The sequence below is a fragment of the Panthera pardus genome, unplaced genomic scaffold, assembly GCF_024362965.1.
Source record: "Panthera pardus isolate Hobbes unplaced genomic scaffold, ASM2436296v1 HiC_scaffold_18, whole genome shotgun sequence".
Classification (NCBI taxonomy): Eukaryota; Metazoa; Chordata; class Mammalia; order Carnivora; family Felidae; genus Panthera; species Panthera pardus.
The window spans coordinates 26,439,605-26,453,263 of NW_026526743.1; the positions used below are offsets into that span (position 1 = coordinate 26,439,605).

Below are 13,659 nucleotides of genomic sequence, written 5' to 3' on the forward strand. Positions count from 1 at the left end.
CCAGCCAGGTATGCTCAAAGTTAGCCAGGTAGGCACATATGACACAATGAACCTCTTTGGTGCACGCTCCTGGACACCTAGTGATTTGGCACCCCTGGTATTTTTTTTAATATTTTTCAAAATTTGCTTAATAGGGAATGAAGAAACTGATTTTTCAGTTAATTAAAATTTTATTACTCATAACTAGATACAATGTTTCTAAACCTGTCAACTTCTAAGGTGGCATTTTAAAACTCTATTTAATAAAACAAATTATTCCTAAGGAAGAGCACCTCCTTATGTCTTATTTGGCTTTTAAATTTCTGTTGACAGCGACTGTCGACTTGCAGCATCATCAGCCCTCTCTAAGATTGTTTGCATGGTGTACAGCTGCTCAACAGGACAGAGCTGCAATGGCTAGAAGGAGGCTCTGTTGTTGCTGTCAAGAGAAGGAGTACCTTATACACCTTATGTCAGGAGTTGCTAACAGTAACAGGCAACCAGAGTTACTGGACAGCATGTTTTGGGTCCCCTTGCAGACTAGCATGCCAGCACCTGCTGGCTGGCCAGTCCCTCAGTCATCTCTGCAGACAAGGGTGCCAGGGCCTAAGTCCCCATCCCTGCTCTACCATGAACTCTTATGGTCTCTGTAGAAAAGAAGCAGAGTTTAAAGAGCAGCAGGGCAACCTCCTGTCATTGCTCTGCCTCTAGTTCACCACTGTGTGCCCTGGGACAGGCTGCTTCACCCAGTCAAAGGCTTAGTTTTGCATTGAGTCATCACTCAACAAATGCTTACTAAGTGCCTACTGTGCTGTGATGATAAACCAACGCCTGCTCTAGCTGGGCACTGTTCACGGCATTTCGTACATATCAGCTCATCTAGACCTCAAGCTGGACCAGGTCCATACTCTTATTGACGCCATTCTACAAACCAGAACTTGTTCTTTCTACTGAAGAGATAGCCCTGAATAAGACAACTGAGCTCTATGCTCTCAAGGGTTTACAGGGTAAAGGGTATCCATCTCTAAAAGAAGGATAATAAAAGCACTGACCTCCTAGAGCTACCTGAGGTTCACTTAAGACAATTCATTCAGGTTGCTACAATTTTGCATCTGGTGATCAGCAGACTGAGCTATTAATATATCATAAGATCAAGACAATAATAGTCCTTTTATCTTATAAAGGTTTTATGCAGATTAAAAGTGGCTACAGATGTGAAAGACGTCAATTATCACAAAAATGTGAATCATATCGCCATTGGGAAGCCATGGCTGCTATTTCCACTGGCAAAGGAAGAGCTGGCCAGAGGGGGCAGAGAGGGAGGGAGCGGAGGGAAAGGAAAGAGGAATGGATGGGAGGTTTCTTATCTTCACAGAGTCTCCACTGTTCTTGCTCCAAAGGTGGAGTTTGAGGTCAGCTCCCCATCCTTGTGGGGTAAGGTAGACTTGTTGCCAGCTCTCACTATAGGATGAGCCGCAATTCCCTCCCTGGGTGGGGAAGGCTTTGAGGCAGCAGCTACAGGGCCGTGAGCTGCTTTGGGAAGGAAGGGCTGGAATCCCTCCTCTACATACCCAGGGAGGCAGCACGAGGACCCCAGAAAAACCATTACAAAGGCACCATCACAGCAGAGGCAGGGGGTGCTCACCTCCCACTCACCTCTGTCATGTCTCCAAAGGGCAGAATTTCCAGGTCCCGGTTGAGGGAGCAGCAATGGAGCACCTGGAGGTACCTGCGAAGGACAGAGAACTGAAGGGACAGGTGGCCCAGCCACAGGCCCTGCAGCCTTTCCAAGTCAGGAAGGGAAAGGTCTCTCACTCCATGTTAAGAAATTTGGACTTGATCCAGCATTTAACAGTAAAGCATGGGAGGCCTTTTGCATTTCCTTCCTCCCTTCATTTCTTTTAATCTGATATGTGCATTTAGTAAATATTTGAACAGAACAACATCAACAACAAAAGATATCATGAAAAGCAAGCCTCTCCCATCTTTGACTCTCAGTTGTTTACCTCGGAAACAGCCACTATTATAGTTTTTTACATATTCATTCAGAAATAATGTGGTCAAATATGTTCGTGTGCAGCATATATAGGTTTGTGTTGTTTTAATGGCACCATAATATTTCATTATATGGCTGCACCATAAATTATTTAACCACTGTCCCTGTGATGGACATTGGGGTTCTTTATAGTCTTTTGGTACTATTAACAATGTGTAATATGAACATTCTGGTATATGGGCCTTTGTGTTCATGGGTGATACTACCTATACATTAAACACCTAGCAGTGCTGAGTCTAAGAATTGGTGCATTTCTTTTGGACCAGATACTTGAAAACTGCCCTGTGAGGGGGGGGGTGATGGGTATTGAAGAGGGCATCTTTTAGGATGAGCGCTGGGTGTTGTATGGAAACCAATTTGACAATAAATTTCATATATTTAAAAAAAACTGCCCTGTGAGCTATATCAGTCTGAAAGCAGAGCAATGACAAGATGAGAGTTGTGTTTGGGGATGGCTGCCCTGCAGGCAGGACACAAGGTGGAAAGAGCAGAAGACTGGAGACAAGGAGCCAAGGGCAGGGGCAGCGGGAACAATCCAAGCAAGAGATAGCAGGCAAGAACTGGCAGTGAGATGAAGAAGAAGAGAGAAATACAAGAGATATATAGGAGACAGAATTGTCCAATGTGAGTGACAAATTAGATGTGCAGCATCAAAAGACGAGGCGTCAGTCTTGCTGGGGTACACAGTTCACTGATGTCATTAAACCAAATTGGACAACTTGGGAAGAGAAGCAGGCAGGATGAGGGTTGGGCAAGCAGGGCGCTCATGAGCTGGTGTTGGACTCGACACTGAGGAGCCCACAGGACAGCCAGCTGGAGGTGACCAGTTCGTACACCTGTACGTCCATCCCCCTCAACATTGCTACTGTGGGCAGATTATAAAATCAAGCAAATGGTCAAAGGAGGCCAAGGTCCACCAGAGTTGGAAGCACAGCTATAGCATTCAGGGCTGTTTTGGTGAATAGACTTCACTCCTAACTTCCAAGTGCATGTCTGAAGCAGGTAAACCCCAGACCGGGAGATAGAGACCACAAAGGGCAAGGATGGTGGTGGTGGCTCACCAGTACTGGTTTCTTCTACATCCCACAACGTCATCACCCTATTTGCTTTACCTTTTGACTTAGAGGTGGGGAATTCATTAATACAAATGAAGTTTTAAAGTACCGTTGTTGGAGGGAGAGGGTTATTTTGACTCCTATAATATAATAGGTAAGCATGGAATTTCTGATAGCAACTGGGTTCAGATCCTGATTCTATCATATCCTCCACGGTCTGTGATTTTAGGCAAATCATTTAACCTCTTGAGGCCTCAACTGACTCATCTAGAAAATGATATGATAATAATCTTTCTTTCACAGCGAGGAGGAAATATGTTGACGCATAGAAGTGAGCACATAGCAAGTGTTGGCAGTTGTCAAATTACTATTCACAGCTGGGGATCCCTCCCCCAACCAGCCCCACGCACCTGTGTCCCTCCTGGGCCCTCCCAGAAGCTTACCGGGCCTTGTCGTACTGGCCTCCCATGAGGATGTTCTCCCTGACGCTAGCCCTGATGATCCAGGCCTGCTGGGGGACATAAGCCAGGCTTCCATGCACCCCTACTGAGCCCTCCAGCAAGTGCATCTGCAGCAAAGGGAGTCAGCCTCAGGACCGGGTGGAACAGGGGAGGACCCTGTCTGGCTCAGCAGCCACAGTGTCCAGTGACCCACCACCCCCTGGGACCCTCGGGGCTCTCCAATGTAAAGGGAATTTTAACATGGTCCTGCCAGGCCCACCAGTGAGTCTGAGGGAAGGTCCTGGGAATGTGGGACAGGAGCCAGAGCTAAACCAGGCCAGTTCCTGCTGTGACTAAATCCAAGGTCTGCCTTGAAGCCGCCCCATACTTTTTCTTATTTCTCCAGTCCCATTCTCTAGCAAGTGGTGCTTCCATGGTCTTCATGGTGAGATGGAATGTTCTAGGTCATCTCTGACCATCCCTGGATATCAACAGAATTATTTCTGATGTCATTAGATGGGATAATGTCATCCTGTGTAGATGGGAAAAAGTCCTTTTTGGGGGGACATCACGATGAAGTATTAAGTGGGAAAAGTCTCACAATCTCTGTAATTTAAAATAGTTCCACAAAATGTGTTTCTACATAAATGTGGCAAAAATGCAAATGCTATCAACTGTTGAATCTAGATGGTAGTTATATGGGTGTTTAGTGTCTTTCTGTTTTTCTGTTTGGTAAATTTAAAAGCCCTTTTAAAAAAGAGCTGGGGGGAGGGGTGTCTGGGTGGCTCAGTCAGTTAAATGTCTGACTCTTGATCTCAGCTCAAGTCATGATCTCACAGTTCGTGGGATCAAGACCTGAGTCAGGCTTGTGCTGGCAGCATGGAGCCTGCTTAGGATTCACTCGCTCCCTCTCTCTCTCTGCTCCTCCACCACTTGTGAATGCATTTTCTCTCTCAAAATAAATAAACTTAAAAAAAAGACTGTAACCCCCATCCCTACCACCCCAGCATAAGATATCATCATCCTGTGTTCCTTTCTCTTTATTAACCTGTGCTTCCTACTTCTGATTTGGAGCCAGGCTTTAATTAATTAGAACAAAACTTTAAAATGACATCTTTTGTCTCCCTTTATTAGATGGGAAGTGACTGGTTCATTTCAAGAGGAAACTGACAAACCACTGGCCACACAGAAAGGTGGCCTTGGATGGAGGCTGCAAGGAAATGTTGCCATTGTGAAAAGCGAAGCTCTGACATCAAGTGGACCTGGGTTTCAACCCTGGCTCCTCCCTCACCTGTGGTGTGACCTTGGGCCAGTCACCTCTCTGAACCTCATCTGCTCACCTATAAACTGGCCATAATGGCTGCCTTCCTCATGAGGTTATTTCCAAGTTAAAGGAGAAAATAGGAAGCTCTTAGCACAGGGCCTGGCATGAAAGTACTATTCAAACTATTTTTACTATTTTTTATTTAAGTACAATCTTATTTCCAAGAAGTTGGGGCAAGGCCATCACATGTGGAGCATGAACAGATGAGCTGTCAGGAGAGAGTTCCATGGACAATATGACCACATTCCAAGGAAGTGATGAGGTCGACTATAACATTTGGGAAAAGCTGAGGGAAGAGCTAGATAAAGGAAGAAACTGCGAGTCCTCCCAACAACCTGGAAGGAGGGCAAAGAAAGGAGGGGAGAGAGAGAGCAGCCCAGGGCTGGGTGCGGCTGGGGCTGAGCGGGGAAGTACTGAAGAGAACCCCCTTGGGGAGATGGCCATAAATTCACACCAGATGCCATGGCTGTTTTAAAGTGTTGTTCAGTGAAAAGTGTGCAATGTGATCTCAATTGTTTTAGGGCAACAGGTTAGGGCTTTTTGGAAACTGGAAGAAGGGTAGGCTGAGGCACATGTCTGCCTGGCTGCAGACTAAGCAGACTTCAAGAATATCTGCAGACTGGACTTGGAGGGTTTGGATCTCAGGGGCAGGGGCACCCATCAGGCATGTAAATTCCACTGCTGGAGTGTAAGTGTAAGACTGTCCTGTCCCATCCCATGAAGGAGGGCCTCCTCTCCCTTGCCCCTCCTTCCTTCTTCCTCCTCCTCCCTCCCTCCACATTGCTCTCCTGATGTCCTCTCACAAAGGACACCTGTCTCACTCTGAGTTTGGCTTCATGAGATGATTTTTATTATCATATTAAATTTTGGGACACCCTGTATCATCACCCTGAGAGCTGATTGATTACAAACAGGGTGGGGAAAGCACAGAGAACTGGTGAGGGCAGATCTCTGGGTGACCTAAGAGGCAGCACTCCTGGAGGGTGAGAAGGAGGCACATTTATAACACACCTCCCCCTCGGTGCATGCCCAACTGCTCTCAATTTATAAAAATTGCATTGGCTCAGATCCCATCAAGCAAGAAAGTGATGGTGAGGTGGACTGGGGGAACTCAAGCTTGGGAGTCCCTGGGCTGCCTGTGGATGGGCATGCATGCAGTCACAAGTCACTTACCTCCCCCAGGATGGCTGACAAAAGGCTGCTCTTGCCACTTCCAGTGTTGCCACAGACCCCCAACAAGGTCCCCTGCAAAGCCAAGGAGGAACATTGGGACAGCACACCCCTCCTACTCACCCAGGGTGGGTCTGTTGTTTGAACACAAAATGACAAATAGAAAACAAAATAACCACATCCACCCCAAGGCCTCTCAGACTAGCAAAGCTCAAAAGGGTAGGATGTCACAATCTCAAAGGAAGGAAGTCACATGCAAGTGACAGAGAGGAATTCATGGATAGGTGGTCCTATCAGGCAAGAAACCCAAATTCCAGATCTGTACCTTTCTGCTCTATTATCTTGGGCAAGTCATTTATCCTCTCTGTGCCTCAGTTTCTTCATGTATAAAATGGGCACAGAGAAGTCAGCCTCACAGAATTCATGCATACATACACTTATTCATTCATCCATCCATTAAATGGTATTTAAGTTTCTCCTAGGTACCAAGTAATGAATAAAAGAACTCTCATTCCATATTCTGATGGGGGAGGGGGAGATAAACCATGAAATAAATAAGCAAACAAACAAATAATATCAGATGAAGATAAGTGATTTAAGTAAAATGAAATTTGCTGCTGTGACCGAAGCAAATTATAGATGGGTTGGCCAGCAAAGGCTTCTTAAGGCAGTTGTCATTGCAGCTGAGACCTGAATGACAAGAAAGAGCCAGACACAGGAAGATCTGGTGGTTCCAAACCATGGAACATCAGGGGCAAAGGTCGTGAGACAGGAAAAAGGTCTGCTGCCAAAGTGCTATGAGAGGGCTAGTGTAGCTGGTGTGGAAGGAATGAGTGGGAGAAGAGGTCAGAGATGTGGGTGGGGCCTCACCTAGTTTCACTTCCAGGAGGAAGGTACAGAGGCGAAATTTGGACAAGAAGGGAAGCTAGCCCTTGCAAATATTAGTCAGAGAAGAAACCAGATAAGGTGAGTTCACAGAGCAACCAAATGGAAAAGTGTAGGGTAGTTCCCAGCTCATACTAGCAACTTAATAAATGTTGGTCTCTTTCCCCTTCTCTCCCAGCATATAGCATAGTATTCTGGATCTTGTTATCAGAAAACAAATTGTAGATGATCAATTGGTTCCCACTAAAGCATGAAAGACTTCCTGTGCTTGCCCTCCAGGAATAATTGGTATTTAAAAGAGGGGTTTAGAGAGGGCAGTTTTTAGCCAAGGAAATGGTGGCAGGAAGCTCGGGCCTTAGGCCCCAAAAGTCTGGCAGCCGGCCTGCCTGCGTGGCCTCGATAAGGCTACCTTTGACACCACGAGGTTTAACTTGTGCAACTCTGGGGCTAGGCTGCCCTTTGTGTCCTCTGGCCTGAGGGCTCCTAGAGGTGGCTGAGCCCTGGTCACCCCCTCGGGAATGTGCCCCTTCTTCTCCAGCTCCAAGGCTCCATTGACAATCCCAGGGCAGGTGTCTCGCCATGACAAGGTGGCCTCCTCCAAAACCAGTGCATTGCTGGGGTCTTTCAATGGCTGGACATATAAAACAGGGCTCTCCAGGAGGAAAAATTTCTGTAGAGACAAAAGAAAAAAGGAAGGATGAATTCAGTTCTTTAGTCTAATAGGAATGTGTGCCCATTTTGCCGGCCTGCCTGTTGGTCTGGTTTATAAACTTCTAGTAAACGGTAAAAGTTTAAAGAACCACCACCAGTTAAGAGGAAGCTGGGCCCTACCTGTGAGAGTTCTAGATCAGGGTTTTCCAAATTTCAGACCACTGAGCCACTCTTTCATACCTGCAAACTGCCAGCACTCTTAGTTCTTTTCTGTTTCATTTTGGACGGGTGAGAACAGCTGTTGAATCATCATACAGATGTGCCATTTTTCTAATTAAATTTCATTTATAACTATTAAAAGTAAGAAGGTCTGCCCACATAGCACACTGTGGGAAACTGTTCAGGGCCATCCATTTCAAAGTGTGGCCATGAGCAGGTCACTTCTCCCTGTGTCTCCAGCTCCCTGACTGTGAAATATGAGTCGAACTACATGAATTCTAGCATTAAAAGAGGTGGGTGGGAAGTATAATCTTATTGCAGTCAAATTATATTCACACGTCTCTCCCTGGATATTTGCTTAGAAAGAGATGGAGAGAGATTTCTTGACATTTTGGACAATGGTTTTATCTCTAGGTAGTGGAGATTGAGCGGTTTTTATTCTCTGCAACTTTTGCATTGTCTGAATCTTTTACAATGAGTATTTTACAAAGACAAACAAAAAGCTATTTTCACAAGAAAAAAAGGTGGTCTCTTTTTATAATTGAACCTTAGGTATATTGAATTGGATTAATTATAACATTTGGGTTAAGACATACAGTCATCATTGGGAATTGCATGCACCTCTTTGTTAGTCAGCTGGGCACTTACTTGTTTAGGTATTTTTAATAACTTAATGAATATTCATAAGCAAATCCATAACTTTTACCTATCCATGGGGTTCTTCTTCATCTTATTCTCCTGCTTGGTGTGGACAAACCCTCTATGCCCTCCCCACCGGATAACCACTGTCCCAAATTTAGTGGTTTTCATTCCCTTGCTTACAAAAAAAATTGTTATTACATATATTGTAATTTTGTTAAATAAATTTTGAGTGATATACTGGCTTAATGAGTCAATATGACAACAACACATCTAGATATGAACAAATGCGAACAGAAACATGGGATCCTCTTACCCCCAAATGTTCTAAGTGTATTCTCAGTCTCTAATTTTGTTTATGCCATTCAGTGCTTTTCAGTTCTCAGTTTTTGTTGTTGTTGTTTTGTTTTGTTTTTTGTTTGTTTGTTTGTTTGTTTGTTTGTTTTTCACAAACAGCACAGAGAAAAAATGGTCTGGAGACCCCTACCACAGTGCCCACTGGGGCACCCTCTCTAGAGCCTCAGGATACAGGTCTCCACAGCTGCAGCAGCTGGCTCACCTCCTACCTGTGTCCACCTGCAAGGAGGGGTCCTCCCTGAGGGCTCACCGCTGTCTTCTCCCTGCCCTGGAAAGCTGGCATCCCGTATTTCAAAAGCCAAAGGGCATAGCAGGCTGGGAGGTGGGTTATAGCACCAGGGGGCACAAAGGAAGAAGGGATCATTCCTCCCCCTTCCAGCTTAGGGGTCTCAAAGTCAAATGCCTACATGGCCAGATAGAAAACTTCAGTGACTGAAGAAGGAATTGAAGATGCCCTGATGAGTGAAGGGACCTGGAGAGCTAGTGCCCATCCAAGGGGCAGCCCTATGCAACTCCAGCCCCTAAATGTCTCCAGGAGGAGCAGCCCAGGGTTCAAGAGCTTTGCCCTGACCCTCACCCTTTCTGCACCCTTCTCCCACCATAACTACACCCATCCTTGGCCAAAAACTCTGACCTCCAAGCTGTCTCTCCTGGCATTCTTTCCTCAAACATTCCTGCCCACCCTTCAGAGTCCAGACTGTAGCTTCTTCATTTCTGCCCACCCTACAAGTGAAAATGGGCATAAAGAGGAAGATGGGAGAGCCTAGCATGCCAGTAGGGAGAAGGCAGCAGGGGGCCCTGATCAGCAGCAGAGAAGTCAGGGTGTTGGGGTGGGGGTGGAGCTCCTGGGGCAGTAAAGGACTGTCTTGTCCTTACTCAGACAAGCCAAGTTCATTCCAACCTCAGGGCTTTTGTACTTGCTGTTCCTGAAGCTGAGTCATCATTACTGAGAGCAAAAGTCACCTTAGCAGAGGGGCATTCCGGGGCCCAGCCCACCCAAAGTTGCCCCAGCCCTCCCTCACGTACTCTCTAGAACATCACACTGTTTTACTGGCATCATAGCTCTTCTGATGTTATCTCCTTTGACCATTAATTCACGTGCTAGTTGTCTTGTTTTAATACCAGATTGTAACTCCCTGAGAGCAGGGACCCTGTCAGTCACGCTAACCATAGTATTCTTAGTCTTAGTACTTGGCAGGTAGTAGGGGTTCAATAACTACTTTTTTGAATAAATGAATAAATGTGTGAGTCAATGATATAGGCTTGGAACTACATGCATTTAAATGAGATGACTAGGGGTGCCTGGGTGGTTCAACCAGCTGAGCGTCAGACTCTTGATTTCAACTCAGGTCATGATTTCGCGGTTCATGGGTTTGGGCCCCATGTGGGGCTCTGGGCTGACAGTGTGGAGCCTGCTTGGGATTCTCTCTCTCTCTCTCTCTCTCTCTCTCTCTCTCTCTCTCTCTCCCTGTCTCTCCCTCCCTCTCTCAAAATTAAAAATAAAATAAAATAAATGAGATGACTACAAAAAAGCTTTTTAAAATTAGTTTGGATGAGGGTTTTTAAACTAAGATGCTGTAGGTGCAAGACCAACTATGTAAAGAAGTCACATAGACCATTGCTAAGATGATAAATAGTAGGAAAAACAGCCCCAGTGTTGGAGATACAATAGGACACAGTGGAGGCTGTGGCAAACTGTATCTGAGGGCCTCATCTCAATAGGGCAGCTATCACTTCAGCTCCAGCCATTTGTGGCCACAGGAGAGTGTGGGTCTGGTGTTCCCAGATCTTCTGATTGTTCAGGGGAATCCAGAAATCTGATTTTTACATAAAATTTCCAGTTTTTAAATGCAAACAACAAATATGATTTTTTTTAACCAAAACCATCAGGGTAACCCTATACAAAACTGTACAGGGTCTGCAGACCTCCTGTCTGAGACCTGGTTTATGTATACTATCCTAAGATCTCCCCGGAGCCTGATTCATCAGTCTCCCCAGCCCCCACACCAGCCTCCGTACGGGAGGTCACTGAGTTAGCCAATCCCTCTCCACTGACACTGGACTCTGCCTTGGCTTCGGGTCATGCTCAGGAGGAACATCGTGGTGACTGAAGGCAAATGAGCACCCAAGCAGAGAGCCGTGCAAACAGTCCTCTGACAACTCACCTTGAATCTCTCTGCTGCAGACTTGGAATTTGTGAGACCTTTTATTGCAAAGGACACAAAGAACACTGAGAGCCGCATGGGATTCATGGTGGCTATCACTGTGAAGGCCTGTATGAAGAGGGGAGTAGGCGGTGAGCGTCACATCCCTGTTCTGCTCTCTCTGCTCCCTAAAGCCTCATCCCTGAGCCAGAAACCACAGAGCCAGACACTACAGCTTCTGACAGGCAGATCCTTCACTTGGCAGGGGCCAAGCCAGTATTTTGGGGATACTGGAAAAAGTGGAGAAGGAGCACTCATCTTAAGATCTCCATGTCTGTAGGCCTGGATCCTGTGTAGCTTGGTACTGGGTGATTCTGCAAACTTTGGTCAGGTCCCCTCCCCCAACAAGCTCAGTGTTCTGATTGGCATAGTACCAAAATCATGAAGTGAGCACAGGAACAAAGTTGAGGAAACACTAAGAAAGTATATGTGAGTTTGTCTACTGTCAATGAGGTTTGATACTATTATTGCTATTACAATCATATTTATTCTTCCTTGCCTTAGATATTGTATTCTTCTCTAATATTCAAAATCTCCCTGCACTTCAAGCCTAATCCATGTCTCACTCTGTCCTGGAGACTTTTCCTGACTACAGCAGACCATCTTCAGCTCTCAGGATCCCAGAATGTGACCTCTAGTACCTTGGGGACCTTCCAATCTGTGCCCCACCTCTACTCCTTTCTTCATCCTTCACTGTGTGAGTGCAGTGTGGCCCTAAACTCCTGCTGAGAGTTTTCCTTATAAAAGCCCCTGCATCCACCCTCAGACCTTCAGGGGTGCTTCTCTGGTGTGCCTGGGCCAAGTAGGGGTGCCTGCTGTCTGGAGCACAAATAAGTCCTTGGCTGCAGACTCTCAAATGCTCCCTATCTTGTTTTGGATGCAGTGTCCTGCCCCAAGCCCCATCTGGATTCCCACTCTCCCAAAGCAGCACCCTGACTTTTCTCCTCAGAGAACTGGGATTCCACCCCTAAAAGGCAACTGCTACTTTTCTGGGCCAGGGTCAGACCACAAAGACAAGGCAGAATAAGCTCTAGCTTTCCTTTTAAAGCATATTTTCAGGGCTCCATTTTGGATTTGAAGAAACTCCTTAATTTAGGATTCTCAAGGTATGTAAGCAGAATCATTGGGGCTTTTACAGCACCTTCCACCTCCCTTGCATCCCCGGATGACTTTATCATCCCTCCCTCCCACAGTTGCTACTGAAGGTATGTCAGTTTCTCAGACAGGTTGAGATGGAAGAAAGTTTGAGCATCCTAAAAGTCTAAAAAGTCAAAATCAACACCAATTATCTATTTGCAAAACCTTCAGATCTTTGAAGGGCATGGTCTATGAAACAACACCCAAGAAAATTCCCTATCAGTGTGGGAGGAAAACAAAGCATCCCAAGCACTTACTAGTGAAATTGTGAGTTTCCTTTGTAAACACGTGTGAATGAGGAACATCACTGTTGTGGCCGCTGTAGGGGCTATATACAAGGCTGCAGTGGTCAAGCTCTGGATGACCCCAGACTTCTCCAATAGTTTCCTTTCCTTCCTTCTGAGGTCTGAGAGATTAAAAACCCAAATGCACTGGAATTAACCATAACAACATTCTCTAGAGCTTTGAACAGCCCCCAGAGCATGAAAGAACTCCCCAAAAGGTGAGACGCTTGGCCCACCATGACATCCCAAGGCTCAGAATAGAAAACCAGATTTTCTGTACCTTTAATTATTTTTTCAAATGGTTTCTCCCATGCATACATTTTAATCAGCTTGATACAGGTGAGAACTTCACTGGTCACACAGATGCGCTGGTCACTGACCTCAGATGTGTGATTGTGTATCTTGACAATCTTTCTGTTCAGGAACACCTGCAGTCAGAACGCAGCAAGAGCTTCTTTCGACAAGGGCAGGAGAGTTCAGCCCAGCAGAAGTATGGCAACCAGGAGTATGCCCAAAGGTAAAATCCAGATGTGGATTGAATACCTGAGTTTGATTCTGCACTGTTTGAATCCATTGTGACTCTACAGATTCCAGGGCCCTGCTGAAGATTTTCCAATGGAAACCTCTCCATCGTGCCTGAGAGCACCTGCCTCCCACATCCTAGGGGTGTTTCTCTCCTGTGTCCCAAGCCAGACTGTGGCTAACTAAACAAATCCTTTGCCTTTGGAAACCCTAAACCTGCCAACAGTTACAATCACCTTTTGGTCAGAATATCTACACTGAGGGAGGAAAACACTTGATTTCAATAATTCAGAGCACACATAACACGAGTCACTTCCTGTTTTGCCCAATTTTATTTCAGCTCAATCTTTGTCAGCAAATTTGCTTCCCTTCCCCCATTATACTGTGCTCAGACAAATGTTCAATGCTATCCAGGCTAGTCCATTACCACATTCTAGGTAGAAGAGAAGGAACAAAAACCTTACATGGAGGATATCTACTAAGGAAAGTCTGTGAGGCAGATAAACCCTCCCAGAAGCCTACAAGATGGACTTGGCATGTCGTATTCACCTCTTATTTCTTTGGCCAACCTTGTGGTCAGAGAATGGTTTGAGGCAGAAATTGAAGCTGAAACTTAACCACAATGGAATGAATAGTCAGTAAGAGTCAATACTTCCCCTCAGGAGTACCCCAGCTTCCAGAGCCCTGGGAGTTCTGCGGGGATATCCAACATCAAATGGATGTCAAAGAAAGACATT

General features: G+C 45.8%; 1 protein-coding gene across 3 annotated transcripts in view; it reads right to left on the minus strand.

The window, feature by feature from the left end:
- Positions 1–13,659, minus strand: part of LOC109270976 (ATP-binding cassette sub-family C member 12) — a 180,974-nt gene that overhangs the window by 141,447 nt on the left and 25,868 nt on the right. For all 3 annotated transcript variants that reach the window (XM_053906072.1, XM_053906071.1, XM_053906070.1), the window contains exons 8-14: positions 12,681–12,828; positions 12,374–12,522; positions 10,941–11,048; positions 7,319–7,579; positions 6,028–6,099; positions 3,534–3,658; positions 1,636–1,708 (exon numbers count right to left, since the gene is read on the minus strand). In XM_053906072.1, the coding sequence (XP_053762047.1) occupies positions 1,636–1,708; positions 3,534–3,658; positions 6,028–6,099; positions 7,319–7,579; positions 10,941–11,048; positions 12,374–12,522; positions 12,681–12,828 (936 nt within the window). The remainder of the gene's footprint in view (positions 1–1,635; positions 1,709–3,533; positions 3,659–6,027; positions 6,100–7,318; positions 7,580–10,940; positions 11,049–12,373; positions 12,523–12,680; positions 12,829–13,659) is intronic.